This window comes from Megascapheus bottae, chromosome 5 (assembly GCF_031878675.1).
Source record: "Megascapheus bottae isolate mThoBot1 chromosome 5, mThoBot2.hap1, whole genome shotgun sequence".
NCBI classification, from domain to species: domain Eukaryota; kingdom Metazoa; phylum Chordata; class Mammalia; order Rodentia; family Geomyidae; genus Megascapheus; species Megascapheus bottae.
The window spans coordinates 67,574,098-67,597,849 of record NC_143513.1 but is presented as its reverse complement, the minus strand read 5'-3'; the positions used below and the strand labels follow the sequence as shown (position 1 = coordinate 67,597,849).

Genomic DNA, 23,752 nt, shown 5'->3' with positions numbered 1-23,752 from the left:
GCTGGTGGCTCATGCCTGTAATCCTAGCTACATAGGAAGCTATAATCTGAGAATCACAGTTGGAAGCCAGCCTGGGAAGAAATGTCTATGTGACTTTTAACTCCAATTGACCAGCAAAAAGCTGGAAGTGGGGATATGGCTTACATGGTAGCATGTCAGCCTTGAGCAAAACAGCTTAGGGACAGTAGCCAGGACCTGAGTTCAAGCCCCAGTACACACATAGACACAGACACAGACACAGACACAGACACACACACACACACACACACACACACACCTTAGTGTCAGAACTGTAATATTTAATTCAAGCTTTTACACTCAAGTCTAGTGTGTTTTATACTCACAGCTTGGGTCTTACATGGAGAATTTGCTTGTTTTTGACCTTCAGTTTCAGCCCCTTGTTTGTCCTGATCACTCAAAGCCCCTTGACTTTCTGTACAATGCAGAAACACAATGCATCCTGCCTAGTGGGTCTTGTTGGAAATGATGGAGGCCACTACAGATTATAGTTAACAGGGAGAGTAATTGGTAGCTAGCCCTCAGGATCCTTTAACCACATGCCACATACCTCTTCAAGTCCATCCATAAAGGGTGGGCAGCTTTTGTGGAAGCCAGCCAATGTGAACTAGAAAAGAATAAAAAGGGCTCGTCCGGGATTTGAACCCGGGACCTCTCGCACCCTAAGCGAGAATCATACCCCTAGACCAACGAGCCACTGGTTATTATATCTAGCCAGATGTGTCCTCACTGCCACATCATCACCATTAGTAGCAGCAGTTTGTGGTTCCTAGAAGCTGCCTTTCTGCTCCTCCTTTGAGGCTGGCTGCCAGCCCAGGCCGGCAGTATTCCAGCAGGCCTTACTCCAGAGGTTTTTACTTGCTCCTCCTCTGTCCACTGCAGAGCTACACAGATGCTCCTCTGCCCAGTGCTCCAGGAAGTAGCCATTCTTACAAGTGGGTGGTGGAAGAAAATCAAGGAAGGAATGGGACCCCAGCACCTACCTTTCCCTGGGCAACCCCAGTGCCTTGTGGGCCTGTCTGAATGTTCTTGGTCCAAATGAACGTCCTCCTTTCTTAGGTCATGGCTAGACAGACTATCAGGAAAACATTTTTTCCACCTGTTACTCTGAGGCAAGGCACCAGAGGCCCGCTGCCTCCCAGACCACTGTTGCTAGGTGACTTGCCAAATGTCTGTCTACTGGGAAAGAAAACGTCTATCCTATCTGCCCAACAAGGTGACAGCAGGACTGAGGGGAGAGTTTGTATGCGAGCCTGCAAAGTGTGAAGTGCTGTACCAAGGACAGTTACCCAAGGCAAGGAACTCCCTGATAGGAAAGAGTCACTTCACGCTCTCCAGTTAACCTGTTGAGATCTATGTCATCCCACAGTAAGATGGCACTTGCCTAAATTCAGCCAGAATTCTAAATCAGCTTACTCAAATATACCGGAATCTAAAACCTGAGTTAAAGGCACACACAGCAAACCAGATTTTCTAGAAACCCAGAGAAGGAACTACATCTTGTACTTTGCTGAGCTCAGCTCATTCCTGCCCAGGAAAGTTGCCCCGATGAAATCTGATTACAACTAAGGGTGACCTAGATGGGGGTCCTTCAGGTTAGGGGTTTCCAAAAGAAGGTGGAGGGTGGATAACGTCCCCTGCTTGGCAATCATCCTGACAATACAAATGAAACCCAAGTACCTCTGCCTGACTGGCCTATGTAAGAACCTCGCTAGACCAAGCTTACTGGATCCCCAGCACAACTATATTTGGATTAATCACTCTGAGAATGTCCTGGAAAGAATGAAGTAGGAAAAGAATGATAGTCTCAGGACTGCTTGCAACAAATCACTAGGGAACGTTTGTTCAGGTGAAACCTTACTGCTTGGCTTGGCATAGAGCCAAGGCCTGGAGGATCTCTCCCTCCATCTTGTATGGCACACTTCCTCTTCCTAGTGAACCAATACCTCCCTAATAGGTGAGAAGAATGGCCTTCACTCAATTTGTGATTTTTATCTTCAAGCTATAAAGTTGTGTTGTTGCTTCCAGGAATACCTGAATCACATAACTGGATAACTGCCTCTGCTAACTAGTTATGAAGAGGAGGGGGAGAGAGGTGAAGAGAGGGAGAGAGGCAGAGAGAGAAGGAGAGAAAGAGAGGGAAAGAGAGGGAGAGAGAGGTGGGGGAGCAGGAGAGGGAGAGAAAAGAGAGAGAGGGAGAGGCTATTTTTCGAGTAGCTGTCCCCAAGGTTTAGACTAGCTTATAAAAGCACACTCAATATATCAAGTTCCATGACCTCAGCACACATTCTCCAAATGGTTCCTTTTGGTGAGAGTGCCAATGAAGTTGGAGCTTCTAGGAGGATTTTGCTGAAAATGTTTCAGGGCTGACACCCAGTTTGGGTTCCAGGCAAGTATTTCTGATGGGGGAGAGGTGCTGTAGGATTTGGGGTAGAATCATTGTTCTTTGCTTGGTCAATCTAGAGAAGCATCCTTTATGCTAAATATTTGCAAGCCCCTCTCTGCTATTAGGACAACCACAAAATACTCCCTGCATGGTGGACGTGGGAGCTGGGAAAGATGGGGCCTTGATGAAACCTATTGCCACTGACTTCAGTTTATTGCTGTGCTCTTCCTTGCTCCTTGCAGTAGCACATTAGGCCCTCTGTTGCTCATGTGTCTCTGCATTGAAGCAGATATGGATGGAATTTTCCAGGGAGAATCTACCTCTGGAGCTTCCTTGCTCCCCTCTCAGGCATGATGAAGATGGCTGTTAGTCAGTCCTTGGGGGGAATCTTTTATCTTCATGAAAGCATGTCACCCTTTCTTTTCCACACCATTTGTTTGGAAAGCCTTATGTATGGGTCAGTATTCATCAGATAATATTGTCCTAACACATCTCAAGTTCACTGTCAGCTTTTATTACATCAAAAATACACCAACAAGCTGGGCTCTGGCGACTCACGCTGATAATCCTAGCTACTTACGAGGCTGAGATCTGAAAAATCACAGTTTGGAGTCAGCTGAGTTCACACAGCAACAATCTAACCCTAGTTCCCCATAAAAGGGCAACTGAGTCACTGGAGAATGGATGGGAAAGAAATATATTGTTTACTGCTTATTTTCTGTACTTTCTGAATTTTGACCTCTGAATACATGAACAAATAAATTATAAAATATTAACAGAAAAGGAATAGTCAGGATAGGAAGAAATAAATGCACTTTGAGCCCCCCCCCATAGCCTAGATTTCTCTGGATCAGAGAAGCCCTATAAACCATTATTTGTCTCCTCCTAATGATTCTGAGTTGGCACAGATCTAAGCTGTGATTTGTACTGAGCTGAATCCATACTGAGAGTCAATAATCGTCCTGATCTTGTGACACTGGTTGTTGTATCCACTTGAGTAAGTTGTTGAGGATATTGCTTATTATATCACACCAATATCTCCTTTGTGATGTCCCCTGGGAGGCACTCTTGCTTGTCATAGTCGCAAGAACAATTGGTTTGAATTGGTTCTTTGGTCCTTTTGAATTAAATGAGTAATTAAATTAAAGGAGTTCTTTCTTTCTTTCTTTCTTTCTTTCTTTCTTTCTTTCTTTCTTTCTTTCTCTCCTTCTTTCTTTCTTTTTTTTTAACCAGTCCTTGGTCCTGAACCCAAGGCCTGGGAACTGTCTCTGAGCTTCATTTTTTGCTCAAGGCTAACCCTCTACTACTTAAGCCACAGCACACTTCTGGCTTTTTCTGTTTATGTGGTACTGAGGAATCAAATCCAGGGCTTCATGCATTCTAGGGAAGCACTCTACCACTAAGCCATTTTCCCAGGCCATTGATTCCTCACCTTTTTCATATTTTTAAAAATATTTATGGGGCTGGGAGTTTGGCCTAGTGGTAGAGTGCTTGCCTAGCATGCACAAAGACCCGGGTTCAATTCCTCAGTACCACATACATAGAAAAAAGCCGGAAGTGTTGCTGAGGCTCAAGTGGTAGAGCTCTAGCCTTGAGAAAGTCTGAGGACAGTGCTCAGGCCCTGAGCTCAAGCCCAGGACTGGCAAAAAAAAATTTATGTATAGAGGGGTTACAGTTATATTCACCAGATAGCAGGTGCATTATTTCTCACACATTGATACCCCTTCTCATGTTTTTGTCCCCATTTCCCTCTCCCACCCCCCCTTAATCTTTTTTCCCCTCCTATTTCAAATAAACAAATAAACATATTATATAATATACCAGGTAACAAAGTCAGATACTGTAACAATATGAGATTAACCAAATGATTCCTCCCTTTTTAACTTAGCCTTTTCTTTCATCTTTCCTTAACTCTTCCTGTAACTCTTTCTTTTGTCCCTATTTTTAATTCATGGTTTCTAGTTGTGGTCTGACATATTCATACCATTTCTGTATCTAATATATCCATGCTATTTCTGGATACAGATTGTGCACAAATGAATAAACTTCTGAGTATAAAAGGAAAAACCCCTGAAACTATTCAGAAAGTAGCCACATTTTCTAGGTCTTTTCCTTTTATTTTCCCCTAAATAATTAGAACCATGGAAAAATACATTCCATCTTGGCTGTTTTCCAATTACTTCTGGACATTTCTAAGCTTAAATCTAAGTCAGCAGACCTCAGTCAAGTGGAAGAATCTGTCTCTGAGGGACACTTTTTTGTTATGACAGGTGGAGCTGGTGGTTTTGCCATCTAATGAGAAGAGGCCAGGGATGCTGTCAAGAATCTTATGTCATTCAGGCCAGTCACGGTACAAGGAAATATCAGATGCTACATGTCAATGGTGCCCAGGTTGAGAAATCCTGATGTGTTAAACGATTTCCGTAAATCATGTCACTGAACAAATATAGCAGGTTTATCCCAGTAAGGGCACTATGTAGTAACGTTATATGACCTTATATATCTCCCCTTTTTATATCATTTTTCGTCTCCTTCGTCTCCTTCCCTCTCTTTCAATGCTTTCATCCCACTCATGGCTTCAGTAGCTCTGGAAGGTCATGCACTCGAGTGACATTCTTTTTGGTTTAAGCCTCTCACAGACATCTGCCCCACCTGAGCTGGGGTTGAATTGCTCCTAGCTTAGACCTATGATCCCCACTCATGGGAGGGGTGGGGTAGGGATCTGTCAGTGAAAGCATCAAGACAGTGTCAGGAAAGGCCAAAGGTATGGCCATCTAGCCTGCACAGTGGGCAGCAGAGGGCGTGGGCTACCTTGTGTCTATGGCAGACTCCTGTACGAGCCACATGCAGAGGTGGGTACCTTGACAGAGTTCTGTAGACAGTGAGGCTGACTTGTTACATTTGGGTCAGGCTAACATGCCGACTGTGTGCCTGCTGAGGGACAGGAACCTTAAAGTGGCCTTTGGCCTTGTCCTTAGTCCAGTCCTGCCCAGACAGTGGGGTAGAGCTTAGATGGCTTTGTGATTTCTGGCCCCTTAGTTTAATCTCTTTGGTAATTTTCACAGAATCCTATGTGTGCGTGAGCAGCTGTGTGGGATGGCGACATGCTCTGCTGAGCTAAGGACAGAGTCTAGACACAGTATGAGGACCATGAACAAATCAACCTGTCTGTGGCTGGCCAGGAAAGGTACATTCTCTGAAGTGGAGATAGCCTGGTGCAGGGATGGCCTGAAACCCTACACATTGTCAAGTTGCCTCCTGTCCTGTTCCATGAAGATTGTGTAAGGTGTCTCCAGGCTATTCCTAGTCTTCCGCTTTCTGTATAGCTTAGAGCTGATTCCCAGAGCGTCTCTGGAGAGAAAGATTTAAAAGGCACCTTCCACAGAGGGTAGGATAGAGTAGTGACAAAAGCCAAAAGGAGAGAGGTATTTTCTTGTATTTCACTCGTGGGGACAAAGGGAGCAGCATCTTCATTGGATATGTGTCAACACTTGTCAGTCTATGGGGAACCCATATTAACTTAATCCTAGCAGCTGGCATTGAACATCCAGGTTCTTTGACCCCAATCTTTGATCCTGTAAAGAACATAAAATCAGCTTTGGGAGCACAAAAAGGCTTAGGTGAGGGCTGAGGGATTTCTAATCCCAGACTTTGTGGGAAGCTTAGGATCATTCACAGGGGCCTGAGTGTCTTTAGAGGCCCGTCTTGTGGGAGGGGGAACAATGGAAGGACAGTGTATAAGAGGGGTTGGAGGGGGTGGGGGCATCTCAGGAACAAGATGTCAGGGGAGGAGGAATTCTATTTGTTCAGGAACATTTCCTCTGTAGGGCCCTGGGATGGACCTCAGTACCACATTGCTCCTGTCTGGGCCTTCCAACTCCAGGCGGCCTTCATGGGTTTTGTCCTCTTTGCAGGAACACCACTCAATGCCATCGTGCTGGTGGCTACACTACGTTATAGGAAGTTGCGCCAGCCACTCAACTACATTCTGGTCAATGTGTCCCTGGGTGGCTTTCTCTTCTGCATCTTTTCTGTCTCCACTGTCTTCATCGCCAGCTGTCATGGATACTTCTTGTTTGGTCCACATGTTTGCGCTATGGAGGCCTTCCTGGGATCCGCAGCAGGTACTTTGGGGAAGGGAGCTGTAGAGAGGCAAAGGTCACTATCCTAGGATTGGAAGAAGGGACTAGAATTTGGGGCTGGAGAGGGGCTCTAAGATCAGAGTAGAAGTCTGACCCAAAGAAGATGTTGAGTCTTAAATTTCTGAAATTTCAAACCTATCTCTAGACCTACTCCATTTCGTTGGTATTTCACTCTGCCGGGTGGGACTCTACCCCATCTCACATTTTGCCATAGGTCTGGTCACAGGCTGGTCACTGGCTTTCCTGGCCTTGGAGCGCTACATTGTCATCTGTAAGCCCTTTGGCAACTTCCGCTTCAACTCCAGGCATGCATTGATAGTGGTCCTGGCTACCTGGATCATTGGTATCGGCGTCTCCATTCCACCATTCTTTGGCTGGAGCCGGTGAGATTTCAGGGCAGTGGTGCAGATTTGGCTAGGAGCTCAGGCCTGCTGGGGGTGGAAAAAGAGCTCAGAGTATAGATGCTTAGGGGTTTTTTTTTTTTGGTCATGGGGCTTGAACTCTGGGCCTGGGTGTTGTCCCTGAGCTCTTCAGCTTAAGGCTACCACCTTTCCCCTGAGCCACAGCCCCACTTCTCCTTTTCTAGTGGTTAATAAGAGTCTCAAGGTCTTTAGTGCCGGGACTGGCCTTGAACCTCGATCCTCAGATCTCAAGACTCCTGAGTAGCTAGGATTACAGACGTGAGCCACCTCATCCGACTTAAATGCTTAATTTTTGACTTGTATTTGTTAGTTGGAGCAAGTGAGGCGAAAGGGCTTGGGGAAATGAATGTCAACATGTATAGTGGAAATACAGTAGCCTCAGTTGTTGAGGACAGAAAACCCCTGTGTAGAAGCTTTCTGGCTATTTCTGAATTCTAAGTGGGGAATAGTTTCAGATCCCACTGCACTAACTGAATCCCAACCAAGGATCTGTCTTGTGGGTGTGTTGGATGCTTTGCAGGTTTATCCCTGAGGGTCTGCAGTGCTCCTGTGGCCCTGACTGGTACACAGTGGGCACCAAATATCACAGCGAATACTATACCTGGTTCCTCTTCATCTTCTGCTTCATCGTGCCACTCTCTATAATCTGCTTCTCCTACTGTCAGCTCCTGAGGACTCTCAGAGTTGTGAGTGGCTTTTGAGGGGGGTCTGGGAGAAGTGGGCTCCAGGAGGGACAAGAGTGCTTTAGGACCTAAGGTATCTGGAAATGTTCATGTTGAGAGAGGAGGTATTTAAAAAGAGGAAAGCAAGTGAGGTAAGAGGAATGATGGAATGGAATGAAGAATAGGCTGCAGTCATCCTTGCTCAAGCTAAGTGCCAAGAGACATAGGCAGCAGGGGTGTGGCTCAGTGACAGGATGCTCACCCAGTAGATGGAAGGTTCTAAATTCAATTTTTAGCACTTTGAGAGGCCAGGGGTGGGGGTGGGGGGCTAGGAACATGTCACCCCTAACAATGTCATACACTAGAAAGCCACATTCATCTTGCTTTCCTTGAGAGTCCAGAAAAGGAGGCAGAGTGGATGCTCCCCAACAGAAAAGGGTCAAGATCTAGGAGTTGGGGAAGAGGGATATAATCCTCTCTGTGCTCTGCCAGGTGGCAGCCCAGCAGCAGGAGTCAGCTACAACCCAGAAGGCTGAGCGGGAGGTGAGCCGCATGGTGGTGGTGATGGTGGCATCCTTCTGTCTCTGCTATGTGCCCTATGCTGCCCTGGCCATGTACATGGTCAACAACCGTAATCATGGGCTGGACTTACGGCTTGTCACCATCCCTGCCTTCTTCTCCAAGAGCTCTTGTGTCTACAATCCCATCATCTACTGCTTCATGAATAAGCAGGTAAGTTGGTCTTGTCACACTTTCCTAAGACATTGGTTCTTTCCCTGGTAGGGCCTTTTAGTTCAGAGCGCTTAGACTCTATTCAGGTTTCCAGAAGCTATAGAATCTCCAAGTTGCCCAGGAAGCTTAGTAAGCACAGGGAAGGAAAGTGTGGTAGCTATCAGAACAGGACCTAGGCCAATAAATAAATCAATAATAAATAAGATTTTCTAGCCCCAAGTGCTGAGGATTGAACTCAGGACCTTATAAGATCACTGAGTCCTAAGTTTCCTGTCTTCTTAAAAAAAAAAAAAAGCTAGGAGACAATAGTTACACATTTTTCTAGTCCATGTTTCTTAATCCTTTTCCTTCCAAATCCCATCCTGCAGGAGAAAGCCATTCTAGATGAGAAGTTAGCTACTTTCTCAGGAAGGAGACATTGAAAAACACCTAAGATCCTGGGTTTGAGACATATGAGGTTTAGAAGACACCAAAAATGAGACTCCCCTGTCCTTGATGCTATCTTTTGCATCCATTTGCTAAGGGGGACCTTCAATTCTTTTTTTCTTGTAGTTCCGAGCTTGCATCATGGAGATGCTGTGTAGAAAGCCTATGACAGATGAATTTGAGATGTCCGGCTCCCAGAAAACAGAAGCTTCAACTGTCTCTTCTAGCAAAGTTGGCCCCAACTAATGACCCTTTTTATTAACCTGGTGGCAGCAACTAGACCTTCACCTTTAAAAAAGTTTCTAATAAAAACCTATCTGCAAACAACAGAGAGAAAAAGAAATTTTTTTTAAAAAAAAGGGGGAAAAAAAAGGTAGGAAGGAGAGTTGTTGTACTTTGAGGAGTCACCTTTTACTTTACTGTTCTCCACTGGATTTCCTTCAACACCCAAAAGCAATCTCACTAATCAGCAGTTCCTGTTTCTAAGTGGAGAACTATAAAAGCACGTATGACTGACATTTCAGTGGATGGCAAACATTTTTTTTTTTCGGTCTTTTTTTTTTTTTTTTTTCCCGCCAGTCCTGGGCTTAAACTCAGGGCCTGAGCACTGTCCTTGGATTTTTTTCAAGGCTAGAGCTCTACCAGTTGAGCCTTAGCACCACTTCCGGCTTTTTCTAAGTATGTGGTACCAAGGAATCAAACCTGGGTCTTGGTGCAGCTAGGCAAGCACTCTACCACTAGGCCAAACTCCCGGCCCCTTTTTTCGGTCTTTTATTAGGGATCTAAGATGGTGTTCTAAGTTAGAATACACTTGGGGGGCGGGGGGTGACACTGTTCAAAAAGAAATGTATTTGTCACCTGACACGAAACTGTAACCTTCTGTACATCACTTTTACAATAAAATAAATAAGAGATATAAAGAAAAAAGAAATCCAAGTCACAGTCATGTTACAAATTTGCGTTTGTGAGGGTGAGGTCTTCCTCATGCTTGCTCTCTCTTAACTGTTGATATGGCTTTGGCAGGGACAGCCATGACCATAGCTCCTGAGTCAGGACAAATGATTTCAAATTCAGATGTTCCCACTCATATGGCTGAATAGTCCATATATATATATATATATATATATTTTTTTTTGGCCAGTCCTGGGCGTGTTCTTGGACTTTCTCAAGGCTAGAGCTCTACCACTTGAGCCTCAGCACCACTTCTGGCTTTTTTCTATGTATGTGGTACCGAGGAATCAAACCTGGGTCTTCATGCATGCTAGGCAAGCACTCTACCACTAGGCCAAACTCCCGGCCCCTGAATAGTACATTTTAAAATATAAACCACCTATTAAAGTTAATAGCTTAATGCCCCTGATGTTTCCAAAACGAATGTGCATACTTTAATATCATTTATAAACAATACCAAAGTGTTGTTTTATTTTATACTCTGTACTCTCCTTCCACTGCCAGAAAGTCTCTTTGTAACTAAACCCAAAGTAAATGTGTATGCATCACACAAGCACATGTCTTGATTTCAAGTAATTATGCAATGAACTGGACTCTTATCACTGATGGGACTCCTGGCAAGCGGAGGATGGTTACAGCTGAGAGGACGGTAGAAGAATCTAAATAGGAGGAAAGGAATAACCAACCAGAAAAAAAGTCAGTACTTTTTTTTGGGGGGGTGGGGGGAGGCTGGTGAACCTTCTTTTTTTTATTTTTTTTTTGCCAGTCCTGGGCTTGAGCTCAGGGCCTGAGCACTGTCCTTGGACTTTCTCAAGGCTAGAGCTCTATCACTTGAGCTTTAGCACCATTTCCAGCTTTTTTCTATGTATGTGGTACTGAGGAATCGAACCCAGGCCTCCGTGCATGCTAGGCAAGCACTCTACCAAACTCCCGGTCCCTGGTGAACCTTCTTTTAGATTTCTTTTTTTGTGACATTTTACAGAACCCATAATTCTAAGTAATTCCATTTCTAAGAGAATGAGACACATATACTCCTCTAACGAATGTAAACAGTTTTATTTAGAAACAGATGGGTACCTGTTTGCATCATACAATATAAAACTTGGTTTACACTCCATAAAAAAAATAACCAATATCCAAGTTCCAGAGAGTTAGCACTCATAGAATCACACTGTGGGTATGCAGCCACTGTTCACTTGCCTTGGGATTGGTTTAAACCAAAACCAAGGCCCCAAATCCCACAACATTAAGGAGCTCAGAGATGACAGTACAGCTCTCACTGCTCAGTGCTCCAATCCAGAAGCTGCCATTGTAGCAGAATACAGTTTGTTGTCTAAGTGGGTGATTTTCACATCAGACCTGGGCTCTGTGCACCTGATGAATGCTCTCTAAGCCAAGGCTGATAAAATTATCTCTGGTCTTCTTTACAAAGGGGAAATCTGAAGGGCAGAGAATGTTAGTTACCTTATACTTGAGTTCAAGAGTTTCTTTATTATCAAGCGCTCAATGCAAAGGCTGGCGGAGTTACAAAACACTTGGCTCTTTACCACATCAAGGCGCTCACCTCAACAGGATTATGGAAGACCAAAGGGTACATCTAGGTTCAGATATAATCATCACCCAGCACCACCTGAATGTATTATCCAAAGAGATATTGGAAATAATAAAGGTTATATGTACATATATTTATCTTAATAACCTGAGGGCTAGACTTAGAATACAATAATTCTTTTCAAAAGAAGTCCATTGGTAAGAAAGGAACCCAAATGGACACAGTTCATGTTATATAAAATATGGGTAAAATGGAGTTGAGAACGGAGGGTGGTTTTGATAAGGATTAGCAACTTACTGATCCATAAAACTCCCCTTATTTTATCTGAAAAGAGAAGAGAGAGAAGGAGGGAAGGGGTGTGATGGGTCAAAAGCAGAAAGGGTGAGAAGTGGTCCTTAAACCAAAGAACCCTCTCTGCAGATCCTTCCACCCTCAAGGCTGAGCTCAAGCTCTCTAGGTAGAGAAGCCCGGGCAGTGAGTGGCTTGCATTGAGGTATGAGGATCTCTGGTAAAGTCAGCAGCATGTGGTTTTTAGAAACCAGCCCCACAAGAGAAGAACAATGCAACCAAGCTTACAACTAATACTGCTATTTAATTATTGTCCAAAAGAGAAAAAAGGAAAAAAAAAAGACCCCCACTGTATCGGGAGGTTCTAAACTTTCATATAAAGTTATCCAAGTATCTGTTTTATCACTTAAGGTTGAAGTAAATTCCCACTTAGTGATTGTTTCTCTTGTTAAAGGCACTTTCAAATGACATGATTTCAAATGGCATGAATTTTAATTGTAGTGAAGCCAAGATTCCTAGGCGAAGAGGAGCTGGATGGGGTACTTACAGTGATTTCAAGAGGCACACGCCCAGCGAGAAAATGTACGGCCTATACACTTGTATTTTTCTTCAGTTTTCTAGCTGTTTCTAATTGGAAACAGTTCTTTAAAGATCTGGAAATAGCTCTGAAAAGAGATCACTATTCGATTGATTTTTCAAGACATTTGTTCCAAGTCTTCCCACTATAGCTGTGCTTAACAAAATTAGCAAACAGCTAGTCCTCCAACAGGCAAAGCAAACGAAGTCGAGGTGAATGGGGATGCTTGCGAGCACAGGTCCCTGCCACTGCTCACATCATGCGGGGCTCAATTGCGGGATCTGCAGGGACTGAATGGAATTCATGGCTCCTACAACCTCTGAAATTCTAGACTTTCCAACAGGCAAAATGAAGTGTTATCTCTACATAAAACTCATGGAGAATCTAATTTTCCTTTTTACTCTTCTGAACATTCTTACTGACCTCAGGCTTAAAAATCTGTTAAGTGAGAATTATAAAAAACAAAACAAAACTATTAAGGGGTTGAAAAAGAGTAAAGGGCTAATGTTTGCCTATAAGTGTGGTTTGAGGATCTTGATCCTTCATAGCATACTCCCAACTAGAGACAATACAAAAATAAACACACCATGTTATACATTATACAAAGTGTAAATCTACAAACACAAGTGTACTAATTAGACTTGTTCCTCAGAAGCACGCTTTCCTCCAAGTCCTTGGAGAGGAGGAGGAATAGGGACGGGATGGTTTTCATTATTTCATTATGCCTTTTCATGTCTCAAAAAGTTTGTAATAACAGTCTCAGTAGCGCAAACAATTTCATGTGAAACCAGAAGCTGTAAAAATAAATTACTTTCGAAGAAATATGAGCTCTTGTTTGCAGCTCAGAACTCATCATGTCTTACTAAGGCTTCCCCGAAATCTGTGGCCTGGCTGCCTACAAATAAATCATACTTGTCGACGATCTCCTCCTTCGTTAGCTTGCCATCCTGGAATTAGAGAGAGCAGTGAACTCAGCAATATATATTTCCATTCTAAATTCGAAGTTCAGCTACTGCTATAGAAGTAATAGGCATTACATCAGGACTTAAGATTCTAATTTCCCCTAAATATGATCTGTCTCTTTCCCCTTTCATATGCACATGCCAAGGAAATAAATTATATTTATCAATTAAGTCCAAACCAAATCACGGGTATAATACAACTCCATAAGAGTTACCATTTGTTTTCCAAGGAACAAACTCCCTTTGACAAAAAGCATGGAACATGTACTAGATACAAAATGGTCATTAACAAATGAGCAACCCTTCAAAGTGATTCAAGTCACTGTCTAGCAGGAAGAATGAAATCTGCCAGTACCTGATCTGCCAATCACTTTGTCTTCCCTAACAACCATATGAGACACACCCCCAAAAAGGTTCCTACATCTTTAACAGAACTGAGATTTCCAAAGGATGGCTTCTTACACAGTCTAGGACATGGCCCCTGTCTATTCAAGTAAGCCAAGAATTCACAAGAGATTAGCCCTTAAATTGGCTCATAGGTGTGGGAAATCTTTTTTCTTACAGAGCCATTTAGCAAATGATGTTAGCTGATACTGAGTTTATATTGCCATGAAAAAAGTTCCGGGGCCGGGAGTTTGGCCTAGTGGTAGAGTGCTTGCCTAGCATGCACGAAGACCCAGGTTCGATTCCTCGGTACCACATACGTAGCAAAAAGCCAGAACTGGTGCTGTGGCTCAAGTGGTAGAGTGCTAGCCTTGAGAAAATCCAGGGACAGTGTTCAAGCCCTGAGCCCAAACCCAGGACTGGGGAAAAAAAAAAAGATTTTTTGGGGCTGGGAGTTTGGCCTAGTGGTAGAGTGCCTGCCTAGCATGCACGAAGACCCGGGTTCAATTCCTCAGTACCATGTACATAGAAAAAGCCAGAAACGGTGTGGTGGCTCAGGGTAGAACACTAGCCTTGAGGAAAGCCCAAGGACAGTGCTCAGGCCCTGAGCTCAAACCCAGGACTAGCCAGAAAAAAAAAAAAAAAGAAAAAAAGTTCCTAGATTTATTGACTTTAAAGTCTGCTATGGTTGCCTTGGAAGGAACACATCATAAAAATTTTGGGGGCTTCATGTGGCCCATAAGCTTGATGAACTCCACCCCTGAAAGAATAGAAACTGAACTTTAAAAACAACACATATGGTCTGGGAATGTGGCTTAGTGGTAGAGTGCTTGCCTAGCATGAACGAAGCTCTTGGTAATGCTTTTTTTTTTTTTTTCTTCAATTCTTCAGCACTATATAAACAGAAGAAGCTAGAAGTGGCATTGCGGCTCAAGTGGTAGAGCATTTGCCCTGAGCAAAAAGAGACTCAGCGACAGTGCCTGGGACCAAAGTTCAAGCCCCTGGAGTAGCAAAAACAAAACCAAAACAACAAACCCCAATACACTTACACTAACTTTGATTAAGAATTTCTGGATCTCTGAAAAGGTGCCAGGGCTTAGAGATAACATTGTTTTTTCCTTTCTTTCTTTCTTTCTTCTGTAAATCAACTTTAAATTATTCAGCCAAATGTGTGTATGAGGGGGTGGCCAGAATAAATTCATAAGCATTAATTATTAATGTTATGAAATATTTAAATATTCAATACTGAATGCCTTGGATAATTGAAAAATAACATTTTAATAGGCTTTGAAGAAACTGGTTCATAACCTACTATAAAGTACTGATTTATTTATTTTTTGTGCTGTTCTGGGGTTTGAACTCAAGGCCTGGGAGCTGTTCCTAAACTTCTTTTGCTTGAGGTTAGCATTCTTACCACTTGAGCCACTTTTCTGCCTTGGGCTTCTTTGGTAGCTTACTGGAAATAAGAGTCTCATGGAGATTTCCTGCATGGCCTGGCTGCAAACCAGAATCCTTGGATCTCAGCTTCCTGAGTAGCTAGGATTGATCACCTAACAATGCTCCATTTTACTAAAATTTTATTGAGAAATTCCCTAGAAACAGATCATTGCTAGACTGGTTAGGCTGCCCAGACTTACTTTGTTTTGGTCTGATTCATAGACTAGGTGTCTGGCTTCGGCCTCAGCATGGTCATAGTCTGAAGGGAGGATCCAGTCTTTGGTTTCTTCCTTGTCCATCTTCCCATCACGGTTCTTATCTCGAAACTCCACGAACTGCTCTCGCTCTGTCTTCACCCATTCTGGCTCATCAGCCTTTCCATCATGGCTGTACATGTCACCTACGTTCACAGAAATACACAAAAAAGTTGGGTCTTTTTCCAGACTGTCTTCATGCTAATCTAGTCTATTCCTTTCCCCATCTATTTGTTCAGCACCTAATAGTCATTATGGAAGTGTTGTGGGCTACAGAGATCTTAGAAAACTTGGTATTTTCTAGGGACTAATTACTGACCTTGCAACTAAAATATTTAATTCTGGCTGCTGATTTTGAGTGATATGAAGACAAAGGAGATATTTTTGTGAAGGAAGTAGAGAACTGAATTAAGAAATACAAACAGAGGGCAGGAAGTGTGGCCTACTGGTAGAGTGCTTGCCTAGCATGCACGGAAGACCCAGGTTCCATTCCTTGGTACCACATACATAGAAAACGCTGCAAGTGGTGCTGTGGGTCAACTAGTAGAGTGTTAGCCTTGAAAAAGCCCAAAGACAGTGTCCAGGTCCCAGGACTGGCAAAAAAAAAAAAAAAAAAAAAATTAGTGTGAGGTCCTAAATCCAAGCCCCTATATACAGGCAAAAGAGAGGAAAATAAAGCCAAAAAGAGCTTTTTAACGAACTAAGATGCTTCTGCATAGCAAAAGAAACAATCAAGAGTGAAGAGATGTTGGGTGCTGGTGGCTCAGGCCTGTAATCCCAGCTACTCAGGAGGCTGAGACCTAAGGTTCTTGGTTCAAAGCTTAGGCAGGAAAGTCTTTGAGATTCTTCTCTCTTACCACCAGAAAACTGGAAGTGTAGCTGTGGCACAAACTTGCAGAGCACTAGCTTTGAGCAGAAAAGCTCAAGGATAGAGCCCAGGCCTTGAGTTCAAACCCTATAATTTACTGAAGAAAAAGGGGGTGGGGGCAAAAAGATGATCAGTAAGAAAAATACCTGCAAATTACTCAGCTGACAAGGCATTTATACCTAAAATATACAAGGAACTCAACTCAACTGGTAACAAATGCTGGTGACGATGTAGAGATAAGAGCAATCTCATGAACTGTTGCTGGGAATGTAAATTATTACAATCGTTATAGAAAATAGTACAGAGGGCCTCAACATCTCAGAGGACACCTGCAACACTAAACAGTCAGGAGAGATATCTGTTTATGGGTGAATGGGATAAGAAAATGTGGTATATGACGTAAAACAAAGTATTAGTTATAAAAGCAATCAACTTCTGCCATTTGTAGCAACATAAGTGGAACTGGAAGACATTTATAGGCTAAATATGTGGCTGGGTAGTAGTATACCTGTCTAGCAAGCCTAAGGCTCTGACTTCAAACCCTAGTACAAGAAAAAAAAAATACATTTATGTTAGAGAAAGCCTAATGTTTCATGTTATATGTAGAAGCTAAATAAGTTACCTCATAGAAGGGACAACAGTGCTCACTAGACTATAAAAGGGAAGAGAGGAGGGAGGGAGGAAGAATGAACTCTGTGTTCCTTAGAACTGTAGGGCAATTACAGTTTACAACAACACAGAACCGAGAAATTTGAAGGCTCCAAACACAAAGGAATTAAGATGTTTGAGGACAATTACCCTGGTTTAACTCATTATACCTAATTTGAGTACATATGTATTATCACATCATGTCTCATTACTGTGAGTATTATGTATCCATTAAAAATAAGAAGAGGGGCTGGGAATTTGGCCTAGTGGGTAGTGTGCTTGCCTAGCATACATGAAGACCCGGGTTCGATTCCTCGATACCACATACATAGAAAAAAGCCGGAAATAGTGCTGAGGCTCAAGTGGTAGAGCTCTAGCTTTGAGAAAGTCCAAGGACACTGCTCAGGCCCTGAGCTCAAGCCCAGGACTGGCAAAAAATAAATAAATAAGTAAATAAATAAATAAGAAGAGGAAGTGGCGCTGTGGCTCAAGGGCTCAAGGACTGAAGCTGAAGAAGAGTCAGGGACAGCGCCCAGGCCCAGAGTTCAAGCACCACAACCACCACTACCACCGAGAACAACAAAAACTGGAGGCTGGGAGCATAGCCTAGTGGTACAATGCTTGCCTAGCATGCACAAAGCCTTGGGTTTGATTCTTTGGTATCGTATACACAGAAAAAACCAGAAGTGGTGTTATGGCTCAAGTGGCAGAGCGATAGGCTTGAGCAAAGTGTCCAAGGACAGTGCTCAGGCCCTGAGTTCAAGCTCCAGGACTGCAAAAAAAAAAAAAAAAAAAGGGACAGCGGTTCAACACCAGCTCGGGCAATATAGTCCATGAGACTCTGATCTCCAATTAACCACTAGAAAATTGGAAGTGGCGCTGTGGCACAGTGGTAAGGTGGTAGCCTTGAGCTTCAGCTCAGTGCTTAGGCCCAGAGTTCAAGCCTCATGACTGACCAAAAAAAACCCCAAAACAAAACTATTATTTCAAATAGCAAAAATAAATCTGTATTACTTGGTAAGAAACAACTTAAAAAAAGCCATTGAGAAATCTTAAAACTTCATTGGAGGATAATAAAAACAGAGGTCTACTGGAGAGATTGTAGCCTCAAACATTTAAGTACATGTGCCATCTGTCCACATACAAACAAAAGAGAAAAAGGCCTAATCACTCTATTGAGCTCTTGAAATGAGGCCAGCCAAAATTAGGAAATACTATCCAGTGAAAAATTCAACAATTTATATTAATAATATGTAGTAATTTTAGTATTTTGGAATATCACATTAAATACACCTGCTTCTTTTTACCTTTAATATAGCCATTTGAAACATTAAAATTACTTCTGCTGCTTACTTTCTATTCTGACCGAACAAAGCTGTCATAGTCACAATTCAGCATTCATTATATCGATTTGCTATCTAATGATCTGTTTAGGAGCTGATGTAGGAAGTACATTATTTCTTCTTCTTTTTTTTTTTTACTGTCCTTGGACTTTCTCAAGGCTCTACCACTTGAGCCTCAGCACCACTTCCGGCTTTTCTCCATGTATATGGTACAGAGGAATCGAACCCTGATCTTTGTGCATGCTAGGCAAGCACTCTACCACTAGGCCAAACTCAAGGCCTGGAAGTACATTGTTTTTATGGATGATTATCTTCCAAAGCACCTCAGTTTCCTCTAAGGGAAAGACTTGAAACAGAAACTTACCAATATATTCTTCAAGATCAATGAAACCATCACCATTTTTATCTATATCTTCCATTGTTTCCTAAACAGTAAAGAACAATAGATAAGAGTTAATCTTGAATGAATTTTCCAGAAGAATGCAGTGCAGTTAAAAGCTCTAGGAATGATATGCTTTCCTAGTTAAAAAATAGCAAATATTAGCCATGTTGTATGCATCTAGCTAAAGTAGCTGAGTTTTCTTAGCGGGAACAATATCCAATGACAGAACAATTGCTCCATGATGGTTGCTCTAGTCATGCTAATAGAAGATGTGACCAGTGACTATGCCTATAGCTATGGTCCTGTCTATCTGTCCGGCAACCCACCTACCCACTCACTCAGTCTTGGGGCATGAACTCTGGGCCTGGGGGTTATACCTCAGCTTTTTTTTGGTCAAGGCTAGCATTCTACCACTTGATCCACAGTGCTACTTACAATTTTTTCTGGGAAAAGAGATCGTCACTTATTGGAGATAAGTCTCACGGACTGGCTTTGAACCAGAATCAGCCTCCCCACTAGTTAGGATTACAGATATGAGCTACCAGTGCCAGGCTACAGCTAGTCTTTGCTGTCAACAACTGTCTTGTCTGAGAATTTCTAGTACTGTGATTATTATTACTCAGTTTCTGGTCACTGATCATGAGATACTTAAAAAAAAAAAAAAGGATTTCCTTCCATTCTTACTATATGAAGCTACCAGTGAAATTATAGCTAACTACATTATCTGACAGAAGCCTAACTTAAGAAAAACAGTGATGGCACTTGGACTGCAAATTCGGCCAGTACTCCAAACACATAGGAAAGACTAAGAGACAACACATGCAACATAATGAGAAAGTTTTTGTTCAAACCCCTTAAGCTGGCCCACCTGTACTACTATGTCTTTCATGTAGTCATACTCCTCAGGGTGCAGAAAAGCTGTGAACTCCTCCTTTGTGGCAATGAGATCTCCATCCTTGTCTGCCATCTTGAACCTCCGTTCATCTTTAACCATCATCTGTTTATAGTTAAATCCATCATCAGAGTCTGGATCATCTAGAAAACAAAAATGTAGGTCAAACCTTAAAAGGCTTGTAGAAAAGATAAAAATATGTGGGCCAGGAAATCAATTTTCCAAGAAAAATAAACCAAGAAATGAAGAAATAATTCTTGATTACACAGATAAAATTAAACCAAGCAAAAAAATTATTCTTGATTATACCAGCAGTAGCAGAAAGTCATTCAGTTTGAGCTAAGGCTTCAGTAATCATTAGAATCAGTTTCAAATTGAATGTAAATGTTTGCTCCACAAAATGGAACTACGGTTCCTGAATCATCTAACTCAGGAAGTAAAGCTTCATTATTAATTGTATTAAGACTAGTAGAAGGATTTAATTCTTTAGTTGTATCTAGGAGGCAGTGATGGCTTTAAAGTCACATTGCCTGGGTTTATTATACTCTGTCATTTCTAGCTGTTATGCGGCCTTAGGCAAGTAACAAATGTGCCTTGTAAAAGGAGGTTAACAACAGGGCCTGCCTCAGTAGGGTCATTATATAAGACTAACCTAAGTGATCAGAATGATGTCCACCGCATAGATAGCACCCTTTCTTTGTGTATTGGTACCGGGGCTTGAACTCAGGGCCTAGGCACTGTCCCTTGGCTTTTTTGCTAAAGGTTGGCACTCTACCACTCGAGCTATAACTCCACTTCTGATTTTTTGCTGGTTAACTGGAAATAAGGGCTTCCTGGACTTTCCTACCTAGGCTGGCTTTGAACTACTGAGTAGTTAGGAACACAGGTGCCCAGCTAGCTATTGCTACTTTTACTAAACACTGGGCTCCATTACAAATCAAGGCCTACATATTGTCTCATTTTAAAGGCATTTGGATTCAAGCAACAGAAAACCAGTGCTGGAAAGGTCATATTGTTTGCTTGTTTTTCAGCTACCCCAGAAATCTGCTACGAGTTACAAGTACAAGAATAGAAAAATAAGTCTTTTCACTAGAAACACATGTAGCCCTCATGGGCCACTTATGAAAAATCCGAGAAAATACACTACTCTAGAGTTATGGAAATAAGTCAATGCTGAGGGACAGGGAAATAAGGAAAGTAAGACAATAGGCAATTGGGGGGTGGGGGAGATATGTTCACTATTAGTTTTGGACTGCAGTGATAGTTTGACTTGGTGTACTCATGTCTAAACAGGTTACAATCAAATTGAATTTAAGTTTATTAATTTGTTAGATGTTGAACTGCATAAGTAGTGGTTTATGAGCATTTAGGAAAAGCAAGATTTACTGTCTATTAACTGAAGAAATGTGAAAGAGTTTAACTGTAGAACTGGAGTACAAAATTGAGTTTTGCTTTATAAATCAAACATGTAAAAGTATTTTGAAAAGTGGAAGATACTACATTAAAGGAATTTGTCCTACAACATACTAAATCAAGAGGACATGGTACCATCTTTCTTTCTTTCTTTCTTTTTTTTTTTGCCAGTCCTGGGCTTGAGCTCAGGGCCTGAGCACTGTCTTTGGGCTTTTCTCAAGGCTAGTGTTCTACTCTGAGCCACCGAGCCACTTCTGGCTTTTTCTATGTATGTGGTACAGAGGAATCGTACCACATGCTAGGCAGGCACTCTACCACTAGGCCACACTCCCGGCCCCATTTTTTCTTTCTTTAAATTGTATTTTATTGTCCAGGTAATGTATAGCAGGGATGGCACCATTTTTCTAAAAAGACTCATTGTGCCTCTTTAACACTGCCCCCATATTATTGCTGACTCTGACACTATAGCCTGCCTTTCTATACTCTGAACAGTTTATTTTTTTAAACTACTGAATTAAAATGAATTATATTTTCAATGATTCAGTATTCAACAAGTTATTTTAATTTTAAATACCATTTAACAACTTTAGCATTCATAAAAACCCATTTTTAAAAAAACTGCTTTATTTTAAAGAGCTAAGCAACTTGAAGCTTCTTTCTCAGTACTGTCAAGACAGTTAATTGAGTCATAAGGCTTTGGGACTACATGTATGTATAGTCAAAAGCTGCAATCGATGAGATAGAGTATGTAAGGAAAATATCTTTCTCAAAATCATTCCTTCTAGAAGTGGTGCTGTGAGTCAAGTGGTAGAGTGCTAGTCTTGAGCTTTTAAAAGCTCAGGGACAGTGCCCAAGTGCCTAGGCATGAAGTTCAAGCCACAAGACTGACACCCCACCTCAAAAAAAAAAAAAATTCCTTCTAAACAAATGCTAAATTTTCAGTCCAACTAGGAACTTAAGAAAGATAACAGAAGTCAACTTTCAATTTCAGACTAGATTCTTGAGTCCTCTGCCCCATTCCCTCCATTAAGGGTGGCTGGTCTCAAGAAGACTAATGGCAACATGTACAGACCTAGAATGGAAAAGGGAAGGTGCAATATTTTATCTTCAATGATGAAATTTATAGTCCTATATACATTTTACAGGGGTGCTTGGAATGCAGTCTTTCACCCTAAGCAACAATTTATAGCCCTTATGGGCCTTGTAACAGAGCTTCAGGTGGGCCCATAATCTAATTTTGGTAAAGAAAGGCCCAACTTCATATTCTGCATTTTACTTGGGGAGGTAAGTGTTAATTTTTTTTTTGTGGATAATAAATTCATTGAACAAACTTTAAGAGTCGAGATGATTTACACTTGAACTTAGACTGGATGAAAACATTCTCACAAAAACTCCTCAGCATTTATCTAAGTCAACTTGTTACCCCTTGAGGACTGTTCACTCGTAGATCTCCAGGGAAAGATGCCTTATAAAGACATCAATTCTCCAGCCAGCGCTTCGGCTTGTGTATAGTCTCAGGCAGTAGAAATACCCATTCCATTGGATCATCTGCCCAGTGAGTCAATAGGGATCTCAACAGATTTTTATGCACATAATCATACACAGTTGAAGCAACATTCTGGGCAGCAAGTGAGTGCTTAGATCTGACCTGAGATTTATTAACACACTATTTTGTTTAGATCACCAATAGTCTAAGTTACATTGTGCTTTATAATTAATCCTGATGAAATTAAGAGGGTGATGGGCCTCAGCCAGAGAGCAAGAAACATGAAATGCCTCTCCATCTGTGCTGGCTTTTTAATACATGTGTTCTTAATTGGGTAGCTATGTTTGGTTCTTGGCTAAGGGTCAACTATTGAGAGAGGCTGCCACTTTAGAATTAGGAATGAGAACAAGCCCTCCACAAAAATAAGTCTCTCCACTAGAAACACATGTAGCCCTGAAATTAGCCTGGACAGCTGGCTATCTAGTGGTGAAACAAACTTTTACATATTCACTGTTGGCCATTGGTGGGAAATGCTTCTTTTAACTCATAAGTTTCCTAATTTCCACAATAAAAATGTAAAAAGTATCCCTTAAACATTCTTGCCTCAAATTGTAACCATGTACAATTGAGGAATCTCTATTAATAAAAACACCCTGGAGGTCACCCACTCTGTAATACCACCTCCCAGTATTCAGCAGCAGGCAAATTAAGTGTTGAAGCAAAGAAAATTACTAATAGGCAGCCCAAACAAAGAGAAAGGGTACAAAATTAAGGAAATAATCAAAGTAACATTTGTTTGCCTTGAAGCATTTACAAAGCTGGCTGATAAATTAATGTGCCAGAGAAAACAAATGGGAAATTTTAATTTCTAAACTTCAGTAAGGACACAAATTTGATAGTTATTTTAAGGAAAGAGTAGTATTCCTCCTATTTTCACTGGTTATAAAGAAATCTAATTTGGTTAGAATTTTAGGCCTATTTTAGTGGGACCATGGCAAAAGGACAACTCAAGGCCTTGTGCTTTGAGTTACTCATCCTTATGAGAAATACAAAGATAAAAAGCAGAAAAATGTATTTGTAATGCTAAAGATGCAGAAGATGTTGGACTTCAAAAGCTACACAAAAATTAAAACATGTACTATACAGATCCAAAATTGTTGGGACAGAGGGGTCAGCTCAGCATTGATCTATTTAAGACAGGCACAATTTATTTCATTTACTACGTGACCCATTTGTTTCTCTGACTCAAGATCATGGTCTTGGCCAGGCTGACATCTTGCCCCTTACCCAGGTAAGTGCCATAAGTCACGTTTCTGTACTCATCCCAGGAGATTAAGCCGTCTTGATTCATATCAAACTCCTGCCATTGGTTTTCAACATTGTCATATATGTATTTCTTCTGGGCGTGCTTAATCCAGGATTTCAGCTCCCCCTCCGTCACAAACCCATCTTTATCGGCGTCTATTTTATCTACAATCATTCTACAAGACAAAACAGTTACGGTTCAAGGTGCCGGTTCTACAAGAC

The 23,752-nt window shown here is 41.9% G+C and overlaps 2 protein-coding genes and 1 non-coding gene across 4 annotated transcripts in view; 1 reads left to right on the top strand and 2 right to left on the bottom strand.

Moving 5' to 3' along the window:
• Positions 1–642: 642 nt before the first annotated feature.
• On the bottom strand, positions 643–714 carry Trnap-agg (transfer RNA proline (anticodon AGG)). The gene has a single exon. It is a non-coding gene; the product is annotated as a tRNA-Pro (tRNA).
• A 5,468-nt stretch (positions 715–6,182) lies between these two features.
• Positions 6,183–9,048, top strand: Opn1sw (opsin 1, short wave sensitive). The gene is made up of 5 exons (XM_090332384.1): positions 6,183–6,528; positions 6,761–6,929; positions 7,489–7,654; positions 8,123–8,362; positions 8,915–9,048. The coding sequence occupies exons 1-5, from the start codon at positions 6,183–6,185 to the stop codon at positions 9,032–9,034; spliced, it is 1,041 nt and encodes a 346-aa protein (XP_090188510.1). The 3' UTR covers positions 9,035–9,048.
• A 1,723-nt stretch (positions 9,049–10,771) lies between these two features.
• Calu (calumenin) overlaps positions 10,772–23,752 on the bottom strand; it is a 29,667-nt gene continuing 16,686 nt past the window's right edge. Inside the window, exons 3-7 of one of the 2 annotated variants that reach the window (XM_090333261.1) lie at positions 23,513–23,706; positions 19,303–19,469; positions 18,417–18,477; positions 15,140–15,339; positions 10,772–13,103 (exon numbers count right to left, since the gene is read on the bottom strand). In XM_090333261.1, the coding sequence (XP_090189387.1) occupies positions 12,999–13,103; positions 15,140–15,339; positions 18,417–18,477; positions 19,303–19,469; positions 23,513–23,706 (727 nt within the window). In that variant the 3' untranslated portion in view covers positions 10,772–12,998. The remainder of the gene's footprint in view (positions 13,104–15,139; positions 15,340–18,416; positions 18,478–19,302; positions 19,470–23,512; positions 23,707–23,752) is intronic. The other variant, XM_090333262.1, reaches the window with a different exon arrangement.

Bases quoted from the DNA above. Each gene is read 5' to 3' on its own strand.
- Opn1sw (XM_090332384.1), top strand. From the start codon at position 6,183: ATGTCAGGGGAGGAGGAATTCTATTTGTTCAGGAACATTTCCTCTGTA. The intron at 6,529-6,760 runs GTACTTTGGGGA...ATTTTGCCATAG, and splicing joins CTTCCTGGGATCCGCAGCAG to GTCTGGTCACAGGCTGGTCA. The intron at 6,930-7,488 runs GTGAGATTTCAG...GATGCTTTGCAG, and splicing joins CCATTCTTTGGCTGGAGCCG to GTTTATCCCTGAGGGTCTGC.